Raw genomic sequence first — 20,557 nt, forward strand, 5'->3', positions numbered from 1 at the left:
AGACAATTAAGTTCATTAAAAGTCACACTGATTCTACAAATAATTACTCTGAAGTTGTTATTGAAATGACGAGTTCCTCATTGACAACATTTCTGTAGTCTTCGCCTTCGGAGACCAAGTCTTCCAACAACCCGTTGGAATCCGATGTGTTTATCAGCTGACCTACTTTTATTTTCACACGAAGCAGATTTTTATTCCAAAACTTCTACACGAGAAAGAAGAAAACGCTTGTATTGGCCTTCAACTCGACATTCAGATAATTCGTATATCGACCTCGTTTTATCAATTAACAATACTAGTGGTTATTTTTCCTCGCTTTGGCGAAAGCGAAGGGACATTAAATCTCATTCGTCTTTCAGTCTGTAGGTATGTCAGTCTGTCCGTCTGTCACAAAAACTTTAACGTTGGTAATATTTTTTGAATGAGAGATATAGGACTTTCATTTCAACAGGTGTGCAACCTGTGACAAGACCTTTCTAAACAAACTATGATTTTTGACCTTGACATCGACCCATATTTCAAAAATTGAAACATTACTTTAAATTGGCTATAACTTTTAATTAGGTAGAGAAAGTGCTTTCATATTAAATGTGTATATTACCTGTGTTAAGACATTTCTAAATTCTAAAAATGCTATGATTTTTTTTACCTCGTGACCTTGACGTTTGACCTCCTTTTCAAAAACTTTAACCTTGGTCATAACTTTTGAATGAGAAGAGATACGGATTTCCCATGTATATTATCTGTGACATGACATAAATATTTTTTAAAATAATTTTGAACCAATGACCTTGAACGTTGATGTTTGTCCTTTTAAAAAAAGAGTCGTTTTTTTTTCCATAGACTTTTGATTGAGAACAGATTTAAGGTAGAGACCGATAGCAATCACGTGATAGAAAGAATTCGCATATTTGCACGTGCTTTTTTTCCGGATTCCGGAACGCCGTCAAATAAAAGTCTCCATTTACACATTATTGTCTATGCTACAAGATGGCCGACGAAGCGATCGAGAAATTTCCTCGATTTAAAATACAAAGTTACCATACGTATTAAATCTTTACGGTTCTCGACATTGAAGCATCTTCATGAGAATCAAAATAGAAGTGAGACTGAGGCCGAACATGAACATAATTTTGGTGAAACTACTCCTTGTCCAGTGTCCGCTGCAGCACCACGTGGGTACTCCGGTATCGATCTGTGCCTGATGTTGTTTTCTGTATAGACATTTTAAAGACCATGGCCCTACAGATGTTAATTGGTATGACGGAAGAAGTAAAGTTTTTGCAGAACAGATTTTTTGTATGCTGTGTCCGTGTCAGATACATAAGGTGAATATTTACGACTTAGTCAGTTAGTATATCGATCATGACTATGGTGCTTGTTTGTTTACGCACAGGTCTGGTACAACCAGTACATTTAGCTTCAATTACTAATAACCTTCATAGATTTTTTTCTTCCCTAAAGTAGTTTTATTTAGCTAAAAATTAAAACTTATTTCATGACCAGACTGTAACTTCTAGAATAGAAGAATAAAACTGGACATTTCTGGTGTCAGAACATGATAAAGGCCGGATTGGTAAAAAATGTAAAGTAATTATACTTATCTGTGCCTAACACACGAGGTGGTGTTTAGTTACTCAGATAAAAAAATGGAAAAACATATTTTGTTTAAATTGCTCAACTGCAGAAATGTATAAACTTTCTCTGCTTTGGATGGCAGATGCTTTTTAATTATTATAACCCCTTTTATAAATGATAGTGGACATTTACTTGCAAATCTTTTGTCTTTTTTAAGTAACAAGCAAATTGTAAAAAGTTGCATTGAAAAAAAAGAAACAACTTTAGGTTCAAGTGACAAAAAAATAGGGTCAGTCGGGTAGCAGGAAACAAGACTATTTTTTTTAGCCTTATGTAATATTTATGTACCTGTAATAAATTTATGTATGTATTTGTTTTATGCTCAAAAGGGCCCTGATTATAAACAGATATCATATTCATAGATTATAAAAGAAATATTTAATACAACAGGTGAAGCAAGCTATGAACTAGACAGTGTATTCAGCTTTCTCTGCTGAAATAATGTGACCAAATCAAGTGTCACCTGGAAAGAAGAATGTCAAGGGTGCTTTTTACATTAACTCCAAAATAGCCATTGGTTTGTATTTTTTTCTTTCAATTTACACTTGCACATGTATCAGGGAAAATCCAGAAATTTTTTCAAGGGGGTGGTAAAAAGGAGGTGTTTTGTAATACATGTATTAAAAATTTAAATTTATGATTTTTAGTCCTTGTATTTTTAATTTAAACACCATAATGTACATACAGTATTATTGTATACATATAGAAGCATTTTCTTAAGTCAATAATTTCTCAAAGATCATATTAATATTTCAGGAAAGTTCAAGCCAGATCTGCTACAGCAAACTGAACATAAAGTGGCATACTTGTGTGTCAGGAAACGAGGAACATGTATGGCTGGACTGAAAATCTAACCGGGGATCACTGCATCACTACTTACATGTAGGTGCTCTATTGACTTAAATACATGTATGGTTAAATATTTCTGTATAAACATATAAAAAGTCATGTTGTAAATTGAATTCAAAACTGAATAACCAAAAAATTGTAAAATGTAAAGATGTTTTCTAACTTGAATGAAATTGTTTCAACTAAAGCACCAAAGAATTGGTATGATAATATGAAGAAGTCAGTATTGTTAAAAACTTGTAATTGACATGGTTTTTAAACAATATTGACCTCTTCACATTATCATAGCTAAATTTGCAAAATAAATCAAAATTGTTAATAAATTCTACATCTTTTTTAAAAATAGATCAAGCTATTTACTTTATTTTATTTTCATCATGTTACAGATCCCATGGAAATGTAGGATCCTTGGCTAATCAAGTGTCATCTACAGTGTTAGAAAAGAATATTGGATTTATATCAGTGAGGTAATTAGGGACAAAACTGAATTAAAAAAGATGGAATAAGATGTAAAAAGAAAAGTATTTTAATTCCACATATAATAGTTAGGTTGCTAGTTTTATATGCATTGATGTGTCACTGACAGGTACATGTAGTTTTTTATTTCCACAAAAACTTGATCCTTTGGTATTAACTCTAGAACAGTTTGTGCTGAGTCTTTGTATTTCACGTTTATTTCTTTTCCTTTAACCCCATGGTCTTGGCCTTAGAGTGTGGCCTACATTTAGAATAAAGTATTTGATCTTTATCCTTATACACCAATTTGTTTAATTAAGACAATTCATTAATCCAAATAATTTCCTTGGGAGCAAAAGTGCCCAGATTAATGAGGCTGACTTTATATGCATTTAATTTAAAAAATTCATGACATTATATAAAAAAGGTATCTCAAAAGTGTCTTATATTCATATAGACATAGTCATACTATGTTTACAGTGTAAGAAAGAAGTAAAACATGTATTTTCATTCTTATTGTATTAAAATATTTTGTTCTTTTAAGAAAAAGAACTACCAGAAGGAGACGGTAAAGAGGAACGGACATATCACACCATAAGACGTGCTTCAAAATCTGAATATACAGAATGAATTTTGCTCACTGCAGATCCTTGTGAAAGAACACCTTTGTTGTATTGAAATAAAAACAACGGAATTGTCAGGATCCTTGAACATGACGCAACTGGCTGCATACGATGGCAATTAAAAATGCATACATGTTTACATTGATCTTTGTTAGCCAATAAGACAAAAAGCAAAATAGCAAGTTTATCCTATTACCGTACATGTACTGAATGTATTCACTTTATTTTGCTGAACTACATCATGAATTTAAAAATTGTACAGTATCACATACAATCTATGGCGGGATTCCTCTAACTTTTATGAATCTGTTTGCAAAATTACCTCTAATACATTGTATGTTTTTTTTTTTTTGTAAATTATTACAGTATTTTTGTATGTATGTAGATAAACAAATCACCCAATTTTCCCGCACTTTTTACCATGTATTTAGCATTTTTTTTTACCATGCTTTACTAGTGTATTAATATCTGACAACTGATGACCAGGCAGTCTTCATTTAACAGTGTAATAATGTATCTGAATATTTTTAAAACAAGGATAACATGCCATGGATTGATTCTGTGTTCAAAACTTCATAATCACTGGGTTTTCTTATTTATGTTGTACATGTATTTGGAATAAAAAAGGAATTGTTAAAAGAAAAGTGAAATTAATCATTCTATTGTTGTCAAAGGAAGATAATAAAACCAGTTTACTTATGCACAGAATTGGTCAAAAGATATTGTCATTGATAATTCATCCAAGAATTATATGTATAATAAATCTACAAAGTCAATTTGAACAATATCAAGGAAAGTTCTTATCTTTTTTAATATAAGTGCAAAAAGGTCAAGCAGGGCAACATGTGTCCAGGTGTACATGTATAAATTGTTTTCTGTGAAATAGAATGTAATTTAGAAGAATATTACTTGGAATTTTACTCATTTTCTTTGAAATATTTTGATTAATTCTATCTATCAAAGTCAATTTGAACGATATAGGGAAAACTTCTTATCTATTTTAATATAAGTGCAAAAAGGTCAACCAGGGCAACGTGTATCTAGGTGTACATGTATAAATTGTTTTTGTGATACAAAATGTAATTTAGAAGAATATTACAAAGAATTTACTCATTTTCTGTGAAATATTTTGATAAATTCTTGATAATTTCTCTTCATCACCATATTCTTCAAAAGTGCATCCTTCTAAAGGAAGGGGGTAGGGTAGGGTGTAAGATAATAAACTTGTTCCAGGTTGAATTTAAACCCCATTATGTAGTATGATTTTTTTCTAAAATTTAAGACACTTATAGGCTAACTATAATATGCAATAAAAAAAGAAATTTGATGGGCAATTTTTTCACAGTGGAAGCAGAAGTGTGAGACTTTGTGCTATGAACAGGCAATATTTTAACCTAATTTGACCATGCATCTTGGTAAATGTAATTCTGTTTTTTGCAAACAATGCTTGATAAATTTAAGATTGATGTCAAATATTAATCCATACAGACAGATGTTTGAATTCATATAAGACAAATGATAATTGATATAGCAATAAAAAATTTACAACCCTTTTCATATCATATTCTTATATTATTTTACCCTGCTTTTTCAGCTCTTCGGTGGTTGATGAAGGCTATATTAAAATTGTCAAATTTCTCTAAAACTAGCCCGATGACCTGCCTTGAATTTTTGATATGATTTAGAACAAGGACTCAACACAAACATATAAAAAATTCAGAAAAATTCAATGGGTAGTTTTTTTGTTGACAAGCTATCAATCTCTACCTTAACATGCGCATTTCCTGTGACGATATTTCCAAGCATGCTATGATTTCTGACATCCTGACCTTGAATTTCATGTTTGACCTCATTAAAAAAAAATAAACTTTGGTGATTACTTTTAATGACATACAATCGGGCGTTCATTTTAGACACAATATGTCATAAATAATGACATTGCACCCACAAAGACACCGAAAGCGGGGGACCACATTTCTTTGAATTTGCTTGTTTCTATTCATATGTCGACTCGATAGATCCCAGTGACCTTGAAATAAAAAAGATACCATAGAGTCTGCAACATTTGTTTCATATTTGAATATTTTAATGATTATAGATGATAATGGCTAACTAATAACTTTATTAGGTGGCACATCAATAGACCTATTTATGTAGTAAAATTCTGCTAACACCTGCATATGCTTTTTATTCCCCATTAAAGATCGTGCTCTGAGTACCATCAGTTTTTAAACCGAGACAGGTTTCTTACACATAAGTCGATGTTACAAGGATTTCAATAATGTTGTTTAAAGTCAGCATTTCTCAAATTCTCTGGTCGTTATAACGACCTTATGAACAAATTTTAACCTACTTCTGGTCAAATTACGGTTCACTTGTTTCATACCAATTTTAAATTGTTAGGTCTTTGTTTTTATTTAATTTGACAACGGAATGTCCTGTCTACTTGATAAATACAAAGGGTTCAGGGGTCAGCAAAGGGAGCTTAATCCTCCTAAGCACATGACCGGACCACCTCTGGATTTTCCGGGGGTCCATGTTTACTAGTACGATGTACGGATTTTAAGCAACAATTTAAAACTTATATTGATCAGTCTTGGCCAACGAAATATAGCTAAATCAAATACATGTTCAACTAGAGAGCCCCGTTGTATACTATTATGTCGCTTCATTTTAAAGAAGAACTAGAGTAGAAAATACTTTTTTTCATGATTTATTGAAAATAAAATAAAAAGCTTTTCCAGAAACAGTATAATACTCCTACAGGTTTCAATTTATTGCTATATAAAACACGGAGACAGCTGTATAATACAAGAATTATCATCATATGTATCCTTTTTTTTATCAAAAATTAATAAAATAGGATATTGTACAGGGGAATATTTTTAAGCCAAAGAGCGTATTCTTAAAATTGTAGAAATCATCAGGCCGTATAGTGTGTATATATAATAACGTACGTGCAAAACTTAAAATTTAAAGTGCTTCAGTTTGGAATTTTTTCATCTAATAAAAATATTTAAAAATAATAAAACCGAAGAGCAAAAGTTTCATTTATCTATATTGAACATACATGTACTACTTTATTTAAAAATAGAATAAAATACGGAAAAAGAAAGTTTTATATGCTTTTCCCGTTCCTTTAATCTTCAAGGAAGGAGTTTTCTGGAGAATACATATAATCTCAGAATGCCATTCCCGACTGAGTTCTCTGTATAAATATCTGAACGTCCTTGGAATATTCTTAGATCCACCTTTTATTTTATCTTTCCTTCCTTATGGTGGTTAGAGACATGATACTTCCCTGAAGTCTAAACAAAAATCCAAGGAGCAGGAAAACTCACGACCTGAAGGTATGTAAATCCTTCATTTTGTTCAAAATAATTCGTGAGATCTGTTTTTTTTTAATAATGGCAAAATGATATACTATTTAAAAATCAGTTTTGCTGTCTCAGATGTGTACAATACAAACGTTTTTGCTAAATATCGATCAAAAACAAGAAAGTAAAACAAGTTCTATATTAAATTTTAATTAAAATTGGAATATATTTAATATATGTTTACAAAACCGAAAATCACCGACAAACAGCCATCAATGGAGCTGAACTGCTGATCTGGGGTACGAGTAGCGTATATTTTACATTGTCCTTAATACTATACATGTGTATGGTACTAGCATTCTTCAGGATTTAAATAGCAATTTTTACTTACAAGAGAGAGATGACGTAATAACTCGACGAGGTAAGTTATTGACAAACAAGTTGCTGAATCAAGAATAACAGCAATTTCGATTAAAGTCATCATTTCGTAAGTTCTACGGTCGATGCAATGACCTTGTTAGCAAATACAATCATGCTGATAAGTTTTCCATCCTAAAGTTTAAAGTCATTAAATACACACTGAATTGTCGACGGATTTTTACGTTGCTTTCCAGCCATGGCAAGGAGCACACGGCGGTATGTGACCGGTTTGCATGGGATGCTCACTCCTTCAGGGCACCTGATCCCACCTCTGATGTTTTGGAGGTCTGTTTTTGCTCTGCTCCTGATCTGTATTATTTAATGGACTTTTTAAGCTGGAATGCTGTTCGTTATCCTCATTTATTTCACGACGCAAATGATTTTGGGTGTTGCTGGAAAGCGGTTTATATAGTTTTAATCATTAACTGAAATAGTTTGAAATCGAGCATTTTGTAAAACCAATTTTCTTTACCAGAACAACCGTTGGATAATCTTTTTAAATTAAAAAGGTAAATAATTGTTAAAAACTTATAAACAATTATTTTCGCTAGAAATTCGTGAAAAGGAAAAAAAAGATACTCTCTAAAATAAATGAAATAACATAAGTAAAGTTATATTTAGAGTAAAGAAAACAGACGTACAGCCGTAAACATCGACTTATCAAGCCCCTTAACTTTGTACTGTAGTGGAAAACTAAGTGTCTATACACCGACAGACATGGGCAATGCATTTTCAATATTTTGCAAGAATTTTTCAATACACATTTAAGTAGTTTTCGTTATAGATGTAGTTAAGTTTTGAATTCTCAAAATTTAAAACAAACTTGAACAAAGTCATAAAGTATTGAATGTCAAAATTTCTTCCTTTTGGTTGTATTTCATAATAAACAGTTAGATACGTGAACGAGTAATATTAAGCTTTCAATTGGTGTATTTAAAAGTTTCTTTGTTTACTTTGATTCGGTGAGGTTATTGCCACGACACGGCTTTCGTAATAACTTCCTGTTTCTATGGTTATTACAAAAGAATCCAACACAATCATAAAGATATTAAACAATTATAGGGTTGAAAAACAGTGTTAATTTTTTCTTTAGCATTGCTTAATAAAATATCATGATGTTTATACGCGTCTTTCAATTTTGCAACGAAACACTTAAAAAATATGTTTTTTGTACAATTTTGAAAATCATTACAGAAATTATATTTATACAATGAAAAAATCATCTGTATTATCTATAATGGTTTGTACAATTTAGAAAAACGGGGGGAACACATAGATAAGCAAATGGATAGTATGATATGCAATTTTTATACTGTTGTACAAATGGAATGGATTAAAGATTATCGGTTAAATGTATTTTTCCCTTAACATTTTCCCCAATATTGAGCAGCTTGCATTGTATAATGTCCACTGGAGAATTTTAACATCTCCCTTAAACCATTTGTTTTCATAAAAAGACATTATACTTGATGATTCCGATATATTTGAAAGTTTTCATAGGGTCAAAAGATACAAAAATTTGGGAGATTGTGAAATTTTATTAGTCTCCTGAATTATGTTTATTTTTAATTTCAAATAATTTGTTATATGAACTTGGAACCATATCACTTGCATTTTAGTTTGCTGTTGGAATAAATTTCAATCATTGAACGTTTCTGCGTCGAATTTCAAAATTTTGTTCTGAGCAAAATAGTCAATTCAAAGTGTTTTACTTTTTTAAATATATTTTTTGGTATCCTATGTCCTTAATATTGAAAATTTATTATTACATACTTGAGTATATTTTATCGAATCATTTTAATTTTGATATTTTGCTATTTTCATTTTATCCAGATTTTTGTGACAAAATATTTGCGTTATATGTATTGAACTAAAATATAACATGATTTTTGTGATAATGATTTTTCGGTATATTTTGAATAAACTGGATTTTAGGTGAATGATTCGGAATTTAGTGATTACATATTGCGGGTTAATTTTGTTTTATGATCTTGATAGGGCTGCTGGATAGAACTGTCAGTCATCCATTGATTGATTTGAATGTATAAGTATGCAAACACTAAAATGGAGAAACAAATTGAAAACATGTGTCGGATCCTTCTACTTGTTGTTGCCATTCTCGGCATCCAAGGTAATTTATAATTTAAGGAATCATTGTCTAGTTAGAAGTGTATACCAGGGCATCAACTATAGTTGGAAACTTGGGATTAATTTGCATAACAGGCGAAGCCCGTTATGCATAAATTATCCCACGTTTCCAACTATCGTTTATGTCCCTGGCATACTCTTCTAACTAGACAGCGATTCCTTATATTTCCATTTCATTGCGAAATAAAATTGTAAATTTAGATTTTAAAAAAGTAAACTTATCGATTTAAAATTACACGAGGCCTGTCAATATGTAAATATTAATAGAGATTTTAATTCATGCATATTAGGCCTCCTCAGAGTCAGACACAAAGACAGACACACGGGATTTACATGCACATAAGAGATTTTATTCATGCGAATTTTATAGAATGATGAAGAAATCAACCTCTAACTTTCAGAGTTGTCAGAAACACAAAGACAGACACACGAGATTTACATGCATCTTTAAGAAGACTTTATTCTTCAAAGAAATTTCAATCAGTAAATAATTTTCACTTTAAAATGTTTCTTAATCGAGTTCAGCTTTTGATTTGAGGTAGATATACATTTATAATCTTAAAAGTTTATCACTGCAAAAATTGCTTGCCGCTTAAAAACAAATTTAATGAAAAAGGTAAAATAATGAACAATAAATGATCTTTAAAAAATACAAACTGTGTTTGTCGAATTCGGTTTCAAAACGAAGGCCTAACAATTGGTATGAAACATGCAAACAAAAAATACGACCCAATGTTTGATAATATTTGCTAAAATTATAATGAAACATATGGAGATAACGAACAGTATTCAAGATCAAAAAATACATAAACAATACAAAATAAGAGCATGGCAAACACGGACCTCCAAAACATCAGAAGTGGGATCAGATGCCATGACTATAGAATTAACGAAAAACTGACTCCAGACGAGAATGGTGAAATCCCTGTGACATCAGTTCAAAAATTGATTGTGGTCAGAGCACGCTCTGATAAGTATCAAATGTAAACGTCATTTGCAGATGAGAGCGAAATATTAGTACATGTACACAAATAAGGAAAAGTGGCGATGTAAAATCTGAAATCATTTCGTTTATCATAAAATTTAGTTTTCAGTTGACATTTGTCAAAGCATTGGTTTTTTTTTTATTTTTCTATGTTTTCCATCAATATGATACCTTCAGAATGATTTTTTATTGCCATTCATTTGTCGACACGTTATATCCAAGTGAACTTGAATTGAAAGATTCTACAGAGTCCGGCACATCTGTTTTATACTTGGATATTTACTAGAAAAAATCTTAAAAACCTGGTAACCTAACAACGAAGTTTTATCATAAACATGATTTTATTAACTTTTTAATTGTCAACTTCCCTTGCTTAACGTAATGCAACAATATTTCTTGGTATTGATTTAATACGCAAGCCTTATGTATGAACAATTTCTAAAAAGAGATAAAGTAATTGACAAACAAGTTGATGAAACAAGAGTTACAACAGTCTCGTTTTAAGTCATCATTTCGTAAAGTCTATGGTCGATACAATGAATTGTCAGTTTCATATTATACATTTATTCACTATGTTCGAAGGCAATATGCGTTTTGTCGGACCCAAGAACCAATCTGTTTGGTTCAGATTGGTTCGAGGGTCGACAAAATGCATTTTGCCCAAGAGCACAGTCAATAAATGTTTTGTTATACCTTTAATTTCAATTCTTTTGATATACATGTATGTTGTACTGTCTTCTCTGATGTAACATCAGGTACGTCACCGATGAACACCGACGAATTGTGTGACGTCAGCAGTCCAACATCTCAACCACAGGTCCAATATCTCACTCAACGGTCAAACACCTAGACTTTTTCCCGTATATATTTACATTGTATATAGATATATTCTTTAAAGGAAAACAATCATTTTTAGGCCATTATTTACACACTGATATGTCGAAGGATTTTTTCCGTTATTTTCCCATCACGACAAGGAGCAAACAGCCAGTGTGGCCGGATGCTAACTACTCCATGGCACCTGATCCCTCATTTGATGTTTTAGAGGTTCATGTCTGCTCTGCTGCTGATTTATTTTGTTTTCAAGAATGAAATTTGAAGACTGAATAATGTGCGTAATCTCTATGCATGCATAACCCACATCCCTCTTGTGTGCTTGGCTGCAATTGACAAAATTCATATTGGAAATTTTTAGGACTTTGAAAAAATGTGTCATACTTGTTAGTTTCAAGATACGAGGGCTGTTCAATAAATAATGTCTTGAGCTCTATGACATACAACATAGAAATCATACGACATTAAGCTTGATTTCTCTCATGATCGAATTAATCTTTAATGAATTGATGACAGTTTATGTGACCACCTTTCATCACATAGTTTCATTGTGAGAAGCTGGAAAGCAAGGGTTATTCGAGACACTGCATTGAAAATGAATGGTAAAGAATCGGTAAACTAGAGTGAAATTAAAAGCTTCATTAAAGCTTCTGTAAAACTCATTAAGAATCCCAAAGAAATATTCAATGAAATATGTGAAATTTACAGCAACCAATGTCTGTTTTATAGACACACGAGCAGGTGGATTGCAATGAACAAAAATGATATAATGGGCTTCAAAATGTGTACCGTCCTTGGCAACAAGGACTTGCAACAACCAATGTAATGATTGCCAAAATTCAACAAATTATCACTGATGGTGTTAGATTGACTTTAAGACACCTAGCAAAATTGATAGGCATCATTTTGGGGGTAGTTTACAATGTTTTAAGAAACATTGGACAGAAAAAGCTTAGTTCTAAATGGTCACCTTATTTTTTGAAAAATGAGTGAAAACGACAGCGTGTAAGAATATCTTATCAATTATTTTTAAAAATAAAAAAAATGTAGTTATCCACGTTTGTCTGAAACACAAACAGACAAGGAAACTTGAATCCAATGCTTTAAATCCTCAAAACAAATTTACAATGAAATGCACTTGATAAATATAGCCAAGGTCTGAGAAGAGCAAAAAATTGCAAAAGCACAAAAACAGTTCTATATGCCATTTTCTTAAATATTAGTGCTCTTGTTGGTCAAATTCTTATTTGGGGAGGCAGTCCAATTTCTGGAGAAGTCTAGGAAGCAAATTCTTGCTAAAAAACTGTAAGGTTTATGAAAGGATGAAACCAGAACCAGGAATCCGCTACACTAAATTTCTTCAAACCCAAATGCCAAGAAGAGTAAAGGAGTTTGGGGGATAAACAGATAGTTAATGTTTTGTCACACCGACAATATTCGCCAGATCTTTCACCCTTTGGCTTCATTTTCCAATCCTGAAAAAAACCACCTTTCAGACAGAAGAAACAAGTCCAGGAAATCATAGGATCTGCAATATTCCAGTATACGAAGGGCCATACTCAAAAATTTTTTTTTTAAACTAACAGAAATTAGTTAAAAATGTTTCGGACATTGTTATTCAATTAAAAGAAAATATTTAAGTAAAATAATTAAGACTAAATCATTGAAAAGCATTTTTTGTTTCTTTCCGATCATCGAGGATATTATTTATTGGACAGTCCTCGTATCTGATTAAAATGGTTTTAAAATGGGTTACCTTTGTATTATAATTATCTTGCTATCTTCATCCATCTCTTAATTCACTATACGTGCATAATTTTCCTTGCAAATATTGTTCGCTTTCAATCCTAATTTCTTGCAGAATTTCAAGTCTTATTTCATCTGAAAGCAGGGGACGAAAAGGGTAAGTTTAAATTCAATAAACATAGTGATTAGTATCTACTACTGTATATTATGTAAGTACATGAAGGCCTGCAGTTGATGCGTAATTAAATGCAGTAATATAAGTTACTTACAAAATTATTATGGAATTATTATTATAATATCCACTATTCCCGAAACGGTTGTAAGCAACTGTTCTTTAATAAAGAAAAAAATTAAAAGTGATTCTGTACTTGCACTTCTGTCATTTATCATTCAAATGAATAGGCAAGAAGTTGATTACTTGAAAACAAATAGACAGACAGAGAGATGTAAAACATGCATTCCTATAAATATGCAAGCTAATTCTGGTATTAAATGAAATGAAAAAAGCTACAAATTTTAATTAATTTTCCTAGAGGAACAGGGAAGAGAAATCTGCGATTCGTCGCCCCCGGAATTGTCATGCAATTCTGAATACAAATACCGGTCTGTAGATGGATCTTGTAATAATCTCAAGCATCCGGACTGGGGAAAGAGCTACACAGCGCAAAGGCGATTTCTATTACCGGAGTATGGCAGTGGTAAGCTGCTTTTTTATGTTTATTTGTTTGAATGTTTTGCGAATGTACATGTATGTGTAAAATATTAAACAGTTCGCATAAATTTACAAAAACGTGTTTATGCTCTATGGTATTGTCATTTGATGCCCCAATTATTCATTTGATAGATTGTAACTCTCCTCGACAAAATGGATACAGGAACATGCCATTACCTAGTCCTCGTGAAATCAGCAACCTTTTATTCCAAAACAGAAATTCAACAACCGAAAGGGATCCAGAGCTCAATGTACTGCATATGTCTTTTGGTCAGTTTCTTGATCACGACCTTATACTGACACCCATCATAAGAGGTAGCTCTCTCTCTCTCTCTCTCTCTCTCTCTCTCTCTCTCTCTCTCTCTCTCTCTCTCTCTCTCTCTCTCATTGACATACCCTAGAGGTAGTTGTCATATACCAGTCATTGGTTTAATATCCTCTAGTGTATGTTTTATTGTCCAGGAACATTTGCCTGCTGTGGAGAGGACAGAGACAGTGAGCTTTGTATACCCATCCCCATTCCTCCAGGAGATCCTTTCTTTAAGGAAGACTGCATGCCTCTGACAAGATCGGCCTCAGTTCTCCAGCAACGCGGACACAAGTGTGCGTACAAAACTGCAGTAAGAAGGATATGGAGATAACGAACAGTATTCAATCTCAAAGTCCATAAAACAATACAAAATAAGAGCAGAGCAAACACGGACCCCCGAGACATCAGAGGTGGGACCAGGTGCCATGGTGGAGTGAACATCCCCTGCCGACCTGTCACACCCGCCGTGTGCTCCTTGTCATGATCAGGAAATAACGGAAAAAAATCCGTCGTCAATTCAGTGTATAATTAATGAACTAACAATTGGTATGAAAAACGTCAGTCAGCATTTGACTTAATGATAAATTGTATTTGCTGACAAGGTCATTGTATCGACCATAGAACTTACGAAATGATGACATTTAAACGAGACTGCTGATATTCTTGTTTCATCAACTTGCTTGTCAATAATTTACCTCGTTTTAGAAATTGTTCATACGTAGAGCATGCTCTTGCGTATCGAATCAACTGGTATATGTAAACTCCGTATGCAGGTGATGAAGGTATATTGCTGCATAAGTAAGGGAAGTTGACGATAGAAAAGTTAAAGTCATCACGTTTATCATATAGCTTGGTTGTTAGATTACCATTAATGTCTTTTTCAAGTAAAATATCCAATTATGAAACAGAATTGTCAGACTCTGTGGTATCTTTTATCTCAAGCTCACCAGGATATATCGTATCGACGTAGGAATGGAAATCACCATTATTAATTGACAATAAGTCGTCGATATATCTAAATGTCGAGTTGAAGGCCACAGCAAGTGTTTTATTCTTTTCATGCATAAGATTTTTCATAAATTCTGCTTCATATGAATATAAAAATAAGTCCGCTAATAACGGAGCGCAATTTGTACTCATGGGAATTCCAATAGGTTGCTGGAATACCTGGTCTCCAAAAACCACATAGATATTGTCATTCAGAAACTCAAGCATCTTCTTGATGTCAACTTCAGAGTACTTATGTGTGCAATCAGAATCTGTTTTAACAAAATAATTTTGCAAATGACCAATGACGAGGTAAGTAAATTTACGAGTTCCATTTTTATTGAAGAAGCAGCAGTCAATGATATCGAAAAGCCTGGATTTTAATTTGTCGTGGGGAATTGTTGTGTATAAAGTCCAAGTTTTTAAGCTGTTGATTTTTGTAAAGTCTTGTGGTTTCAAATTGTCCAAAAGTTTTTTTTGAATATATAGTTGCACAGTACTCTTGAAGTTTTTCCTTCACTACTGTTAATATCTTAGTAAATTAATAAATATCCTTATTGTTAGGTTACCATAAACGTCATTTTCTAATAGAAAAATATCCAAATACAATATTAAAATAGATGTGTCAAACTCTATGATATTTCTATTTCAAGTTCATCGAGATATTACGATTCCACAAATAAATGGGAGTAAATATTGCTAATTGATAAAATACTGAAAGGAAAAAATGCAGGGTAATATAATAAGGAAAAAAAATTATCGCATGACTGAAAATCACAAAAGCTGTCCCCAGGATCATGAAACAGACTTAGGCTTACTAGTAAGTCAAATTTTCAATCGCCTTTAAAATGTTTATTAATAATTGAATTAATATCAAAATTTGCAAATAACAACATTTTTATGAATCAATATTGAAACATATTTGAATTTTGATTTGTTTGCCTGCTTTGAAATTTAAGTACTACATGACGATTTTGGCTTAAGCTTAACATGTTTCATGATCCCGAGGCTAGGTCAGATGAGAATCTTGGTAACTATGCACTAAACTCAGTGTTCAGAATTACTCAACCGTGTAAAGTATGACGTCACGTAGGGAATTTGTTTTTTAAAAAAGCCAAAAACACGTGCAATTTGATGACGATGCACATGGGGTATACACATTGCTTTTCAATATTTCTTGTCGTTTGCCTGATTTTTTTTCGGCGTCCTTGTCCCCGGCCCAGTGCAGCCAGGGTTTACCAAGACTTTCTCGCAAACAACCACATTTACCAGTTCATTTACCATTTACCCACTCGACTGGTCTCCCTAAAGTCTATCTTTTTCTCATTGAACATTTATGGGACTATGTCAACCAGCTTTGGAATTTCGAACCATATCTTCCACTAACATCTGTGGGATTTAGTGGAAGATAGGGTTCGAAATGCCAAAGCTGGTCTCTTTCACCTAAGGGCTACCTTGTTGAAAGGGTTGACTGATATCCCTGTTGGAAGGATAAACACAATGATGAACATCATGAAAAGGAGAATCATGAGAAGGACATTGAGGATAATGAGAATTTTCGATTTTCACTTTTTTGGGGTATCGGCATATGAGATTAAAATAACACATGGCAAAATCAAATGGGTTACATTTTTATAAAAGTGAAATTTATGGAGATAATGAGCAGTATTTAAGCTCAAACTCCATTAATTTAATTTATACGAATTATGAGCAGAACAAACACGAACCTGCAAAACATCAGAGATGGGATCAGGTGCCACGGAGGAGTGAGCATCCCCTGCCGACCAGTCACACTTGCCGTGAGCTCCTTGTCATGATTGGGATGTAACGAAAAAATCTGTCGACCATTCAGTGTGTGAATAATGGATAACAATCCGTATGAAAAACGTCAGTCAGCATTCGACTTAATGATTTATTGTATTTGCCGACAAGATTATTGTAGCGATCATAGAACTAACGGAATGATGACTTTGAACGAACCTGCTGATATTCTTGTTTCAGCAATTTTTTTGTCAATAATTTACCTCGTTTTAAAGATTATTCATACGTAGAACATGCTCTTGCGTATCGAATCAATTTAGAGAGATATAAACTCCGTATGCAGGTGATGAAGATATATTGCTGCATAAATAAGGGAAGTTGATAATTGAAAGTTAAGGTTGGCCCGTACTTTCAAAATTTTCTGTCAAACTGATCATTTTTTAACTTGAATACCTTGAATAACTCATGACCTAACTAAAACACCCATAAAAGACATATCTTTGCTGGTTAATTTTCATACAACATGTCTCAGAGTACATACCCCTAAAAATTCAACAGCCAAAATTAAACATAAAGAATTGTGATATAATATTTTATTTCGCTATGCACCAAATCACATCAAATTTATATTTAAACTTGTGGAAACAAAAAAAAACATTCATTTGCCAGGAGAATATTTGAAATCTTTCCTGGAAAACATTAACAAATTGATGTTGAATCTGTCCACGTCTATAAGAATAAAATCTCAGAATATATTTTTAATAATTCTAAAAATCAAAATTGTTAATGTGCCATTTTCTCTTTAAAATTAGTAAGAATTATACCTATGGTTAACAAAAACACAAGCTTTATTATGATTGACCAGAAAAATTTAACAAAACAGCCCTTTGAACACGTATACCCCCACTTTTGGAATATCAAGTTTCTCAATCATTTTTTACAAAATTTGAAACTAAAATGAAATCAAAAAAGATGATATAGGCCTAAAATCTATAAAAATAGATTTCAAGTTAATTTGTTTTTAAAAAAACAAAGAAGGGTTTAGGTTCATAAAGGCAATTAAGAATTTTGTGTTTGTGTATGTGCTAAATGCATAAAAATCCTATGGACAAATGTCAAGTGTTAATTTCCATAAATAGTATTTATTAAATGCTTTGTATTCAATTTGACACTATAATAAATAAATGTATACTTATTAAATTATTTTCAAGCAACCAAAATATTTTATTACAAAAAAGTGATAATCAGAATTTTATACTGGTGTGTAAAATTAAAACCGGATCCGTAAAAGTATGGACCTTCCTTAAAGTCATCCCGTTTGTCATAAAGCTTGATTGTTAAATTTAAAACGTCCTTTTCAAATAATATATTAAACAGATGTGTCAGACTCTATGGTATCGTTTATACAACCTCATCATGGAAACTGATTTTAAATGTTAAACGGGAATACTAGAAAATACTTTGGGGAAAATAAAATTATTTCACCTAAAAGTTTACCCTGTTTCTTTATCCTTTCATCGATATATATAATTGTCGAGTTGAAAGATACAGCAAGAGTTTTCTTCTTCTCATGAAAAAGTGTTTGCATACATTCTGCTTCGTTATATATATAATTCAAAAATAGGTCTGCGTATCACAGAGCGCGATTGGTACCCCCGGGAATTTTAACAAATTGTTGAAAGACTTCACCCACCCCCTTAAAAAATGTATAGATATTGTCAATAAGAAACATCTTTTCCATATCAGTCTCGGAGTATGTCTGTGTGCATTTAGAATGGTTTTTTTTTCATTCATTTCACAAATTACATCACAATATTATCGAATATACATCATAAGATTTTTGAATAAACATCACAAGATTAGAAAATACATCACAAGATATTGTACATGCATCACAATATTATCGAAAACACATCCCAAGATTATAGAACATACATCACAAGACATTGCACATACAGTACATCGCAAGTTATTCAACATACATCACAAGAATCTGAACATATGTATCACAAGATTTTTGCTATATATCAAAGATTTTGGCATATACATAACAAGAATTTGTATACATCACAAGACTTTGCAAAAACATAAAAAGATTATCGAACAAAGCAACGTTTTACACACAATTTAAAATATTTTAAAATCGAATAATGCTTTTTTCCTACCAAAGGTTTTAAATTATTGGCTACGAAATGGATCTGTTTTTCTCTCAAAAAGATGCTATATATTTATAAGAAATGAATAAGAAGTACACTTTCTACTTTCAACAAATATTTACTATGTGAACAGATAAAAATATTAACATAATAGGTTGTCGAGAACAGACCAATGACGTCACTTCCTATATTGATGCATCAAATGTCTATGGTTCTGATACAAATAAAGCAAACAGTCTAAGAACTTTTCAGAATGGTACGTCTTTTTCTCGTTCAATTGTTTCCTCTCTGTCTTCTATCCAGTTTTTGACATTCTCTAAACAACTTTGCTTCTAGTTACCCTATCATATAATATTGAATATATGTTTATAAATGGCTATCTCTAAATGTCTGATGAAAACTTGAATTCATTCTACATAGATTTGTGTAACATTTCTGGACAATTTTAACTGAATATTGCTTTAGGGACATTGCGTCAGAGAAACGCCGGCTTGCCGGACGGAGGCACAAGCAAGTGTGTATTTGATGACTCTACAAAAGAATATTGTCCAAATGCAGGTAAAGACACCAACATTTTGTTAAATTAAGCAGAAGGAAAAATGTACTTGTTGATTGTTTTCTATGATTTATCTGTTAAACTGCACATTTAATTTTAGGAGATGTTCGGGTGAACGTTGTACCTAACCTTGGATCGATGCACCTTATGTTTGTTAGATATCACAATTACATTGCAAAGCAGTTGGCGGATATGAATCCTTTGTGGAAGGACGAAAGACTTTATCAGGAAACCCGTGCTATAGTGAGTGCTATTACGCAACACATGGTTTACAGTGAGTATCTACCGCTTGTCTTAGGGTATGATATTATGGAGCAATATGAACTCCTCCCCAAACCCAATGGCCATGACACGGTTTATGATGAGAAGATTGATGCATCTACTAGAAATGGTTTTGGTGCTGCGGCCTTCCGCTTTGGTCATTCACAGGTTACAAACCATCAAATGCAGTTTAGTAAAATGTTTTCTGAAATTTTGAGCAAGAGGATTGAAAAGACATATCATCACCCACACATGTGTGTCGAAAAAGGAGGAAAAGGGAGTGACGGTGTTTTAAGATGGCAGCTTGCAGAGGGTACTGCAAAAACAGACGGGTAAGAAGAAGTTGTCACAAAAATATTGCTGTTTGAGTTATTTCTTCATACCTTTTTTTATTTTTAAGTTTATTTTTAAGAGTGTTCGAGAGTGGCGTTAGAGACAAACTTTTCATGGACTCTTCCGGTAGGAGTTTGGATCTTCCCGCCATTAATTTGCAGCGTGGAAGGGACCATGGGATACCTGCATACTGGGAATGGAGAAAATTCTGTGACTTGAATCACAAAATGTTTTCAGATCACAGTATTGCAGATCAAATCAGACTACGAAACATTTATGGGTTTGTTAAATGCTAAATATTTTAAAAGGCTTATATACTAACTTTACAAATACATGTATTCTGTTTTATAACATGCTTGCATTTTAATTGTAAATTTACTATACCCATGAATCTTTCCTTTTCTTAAAAAAGTGTGTTCATATCCAACTCACTTTGTTTGCAATTGGACGAAATTTTCTTTTACT

The 20,557-nt window shown here is 32.3% G+C and overlaps 1 protein-coding gene and 1 long non-coding RNA gene across 4 annotated transcripts in view; both read left to right on the top strand.

Moving 5' to 3' along the window:
- The first annotated feature begins 868 nt into the window (after nucleotides 1-868).
- LOC134280719 (uncharacterized) lies at nucleotides 869-3,839 on the top strand. 2 transcript variants are annotated; one of them, XR_009994946.1, is made up of 5 exons: nucleotides 869-1,328; nucleotides 2,029-2,155; nucleotides 2,395-2,520; nucleotides 2,874-2,954; nucleotides 3,488-3,839. It is a non-coding gene; the product is annotated as an uncharacterized LOC134280719 (long non-coding RNA). The 2 variants fall into 2 exon arrangements; XR_009994947.1 differs by having other exon boundaries at nucleotides 2,874-2,949.
- A 2,987-nt stretch (nucleotides 3,840-6,826) lies between these two features.
- The window catches only part of LOC134280726 (peroxidasin-like), a 20,701-nt gene continuing 6,970 nt past the window's right edge, over nucleotides 6,827-20,557 (top strand). The window contains exons 1-10 of one of the 2 annotated variants that reach the window (XM_062763177.1): nucleotides 6,827-6,916; nucleotides 9,315-9,434; nucleotides 13,132-13,173; nucleotides 13,550-13,714; nucleotides 13,861-14,043; nucleotides 14,191-14,331; nucleotides 19,097-19,198; nucleotides 19,408-19,500; nucleotides 19,599-20,091; nucleotides 20,172-20,372. In XM_062763177.1, the coding sequence (XP_062619161.1) occupies nucleotides 9,344-9,434; nucleotides 13,132-13,173; nucleotides 13,550-13,714; nucleotides 13,861-14,043; nucleotides 14,191-14,331; nucleotides 19,097-19,198; nucleotides 19,408-19,500; nucleotides 19,599-20,091; nucleotides 20,172-20,372 (1,511 nt within the window). In that variant the 5' untranslated portion in view covers nucleotides 6,827-6,916; nucleotides 9,315-9,343. The remainder of the gene's footprint in view (nucleotides 6,917-9,314; nucleotides 9,435-13,131; nucleotides 13,174-13,549; nucleotides 13,715-13,860; nucleotides 14,044-14,190; nucleotides 14,332-19,096; nucleotides 19,199-19,407; nucleotides 19,501-19,598; nucleotides 20,092-20,171; nucleotides 20,373-20,557) is intronic. The other variant, XM_062763178.1, reaches the window with a different exon arrangement.

Source organism: Saccostrea cucullata, unplaced genomic scaffold, assembly GCF_032062105.1.
Source record: "Saccostrea cucullata isolate Sc308-1 unplaced genomic scaffold, CSIRO_AGI_Scuc_v1 ctg67, whole genome shotgun sequence".
Taxonomy (NCBI): domain Eukaryota; kingdom Metazoa; phylum Mollusca; class Bivalvia; order Ostreida; family Ostreidae; genus Saccostrea; species Saccostrea cuccullata.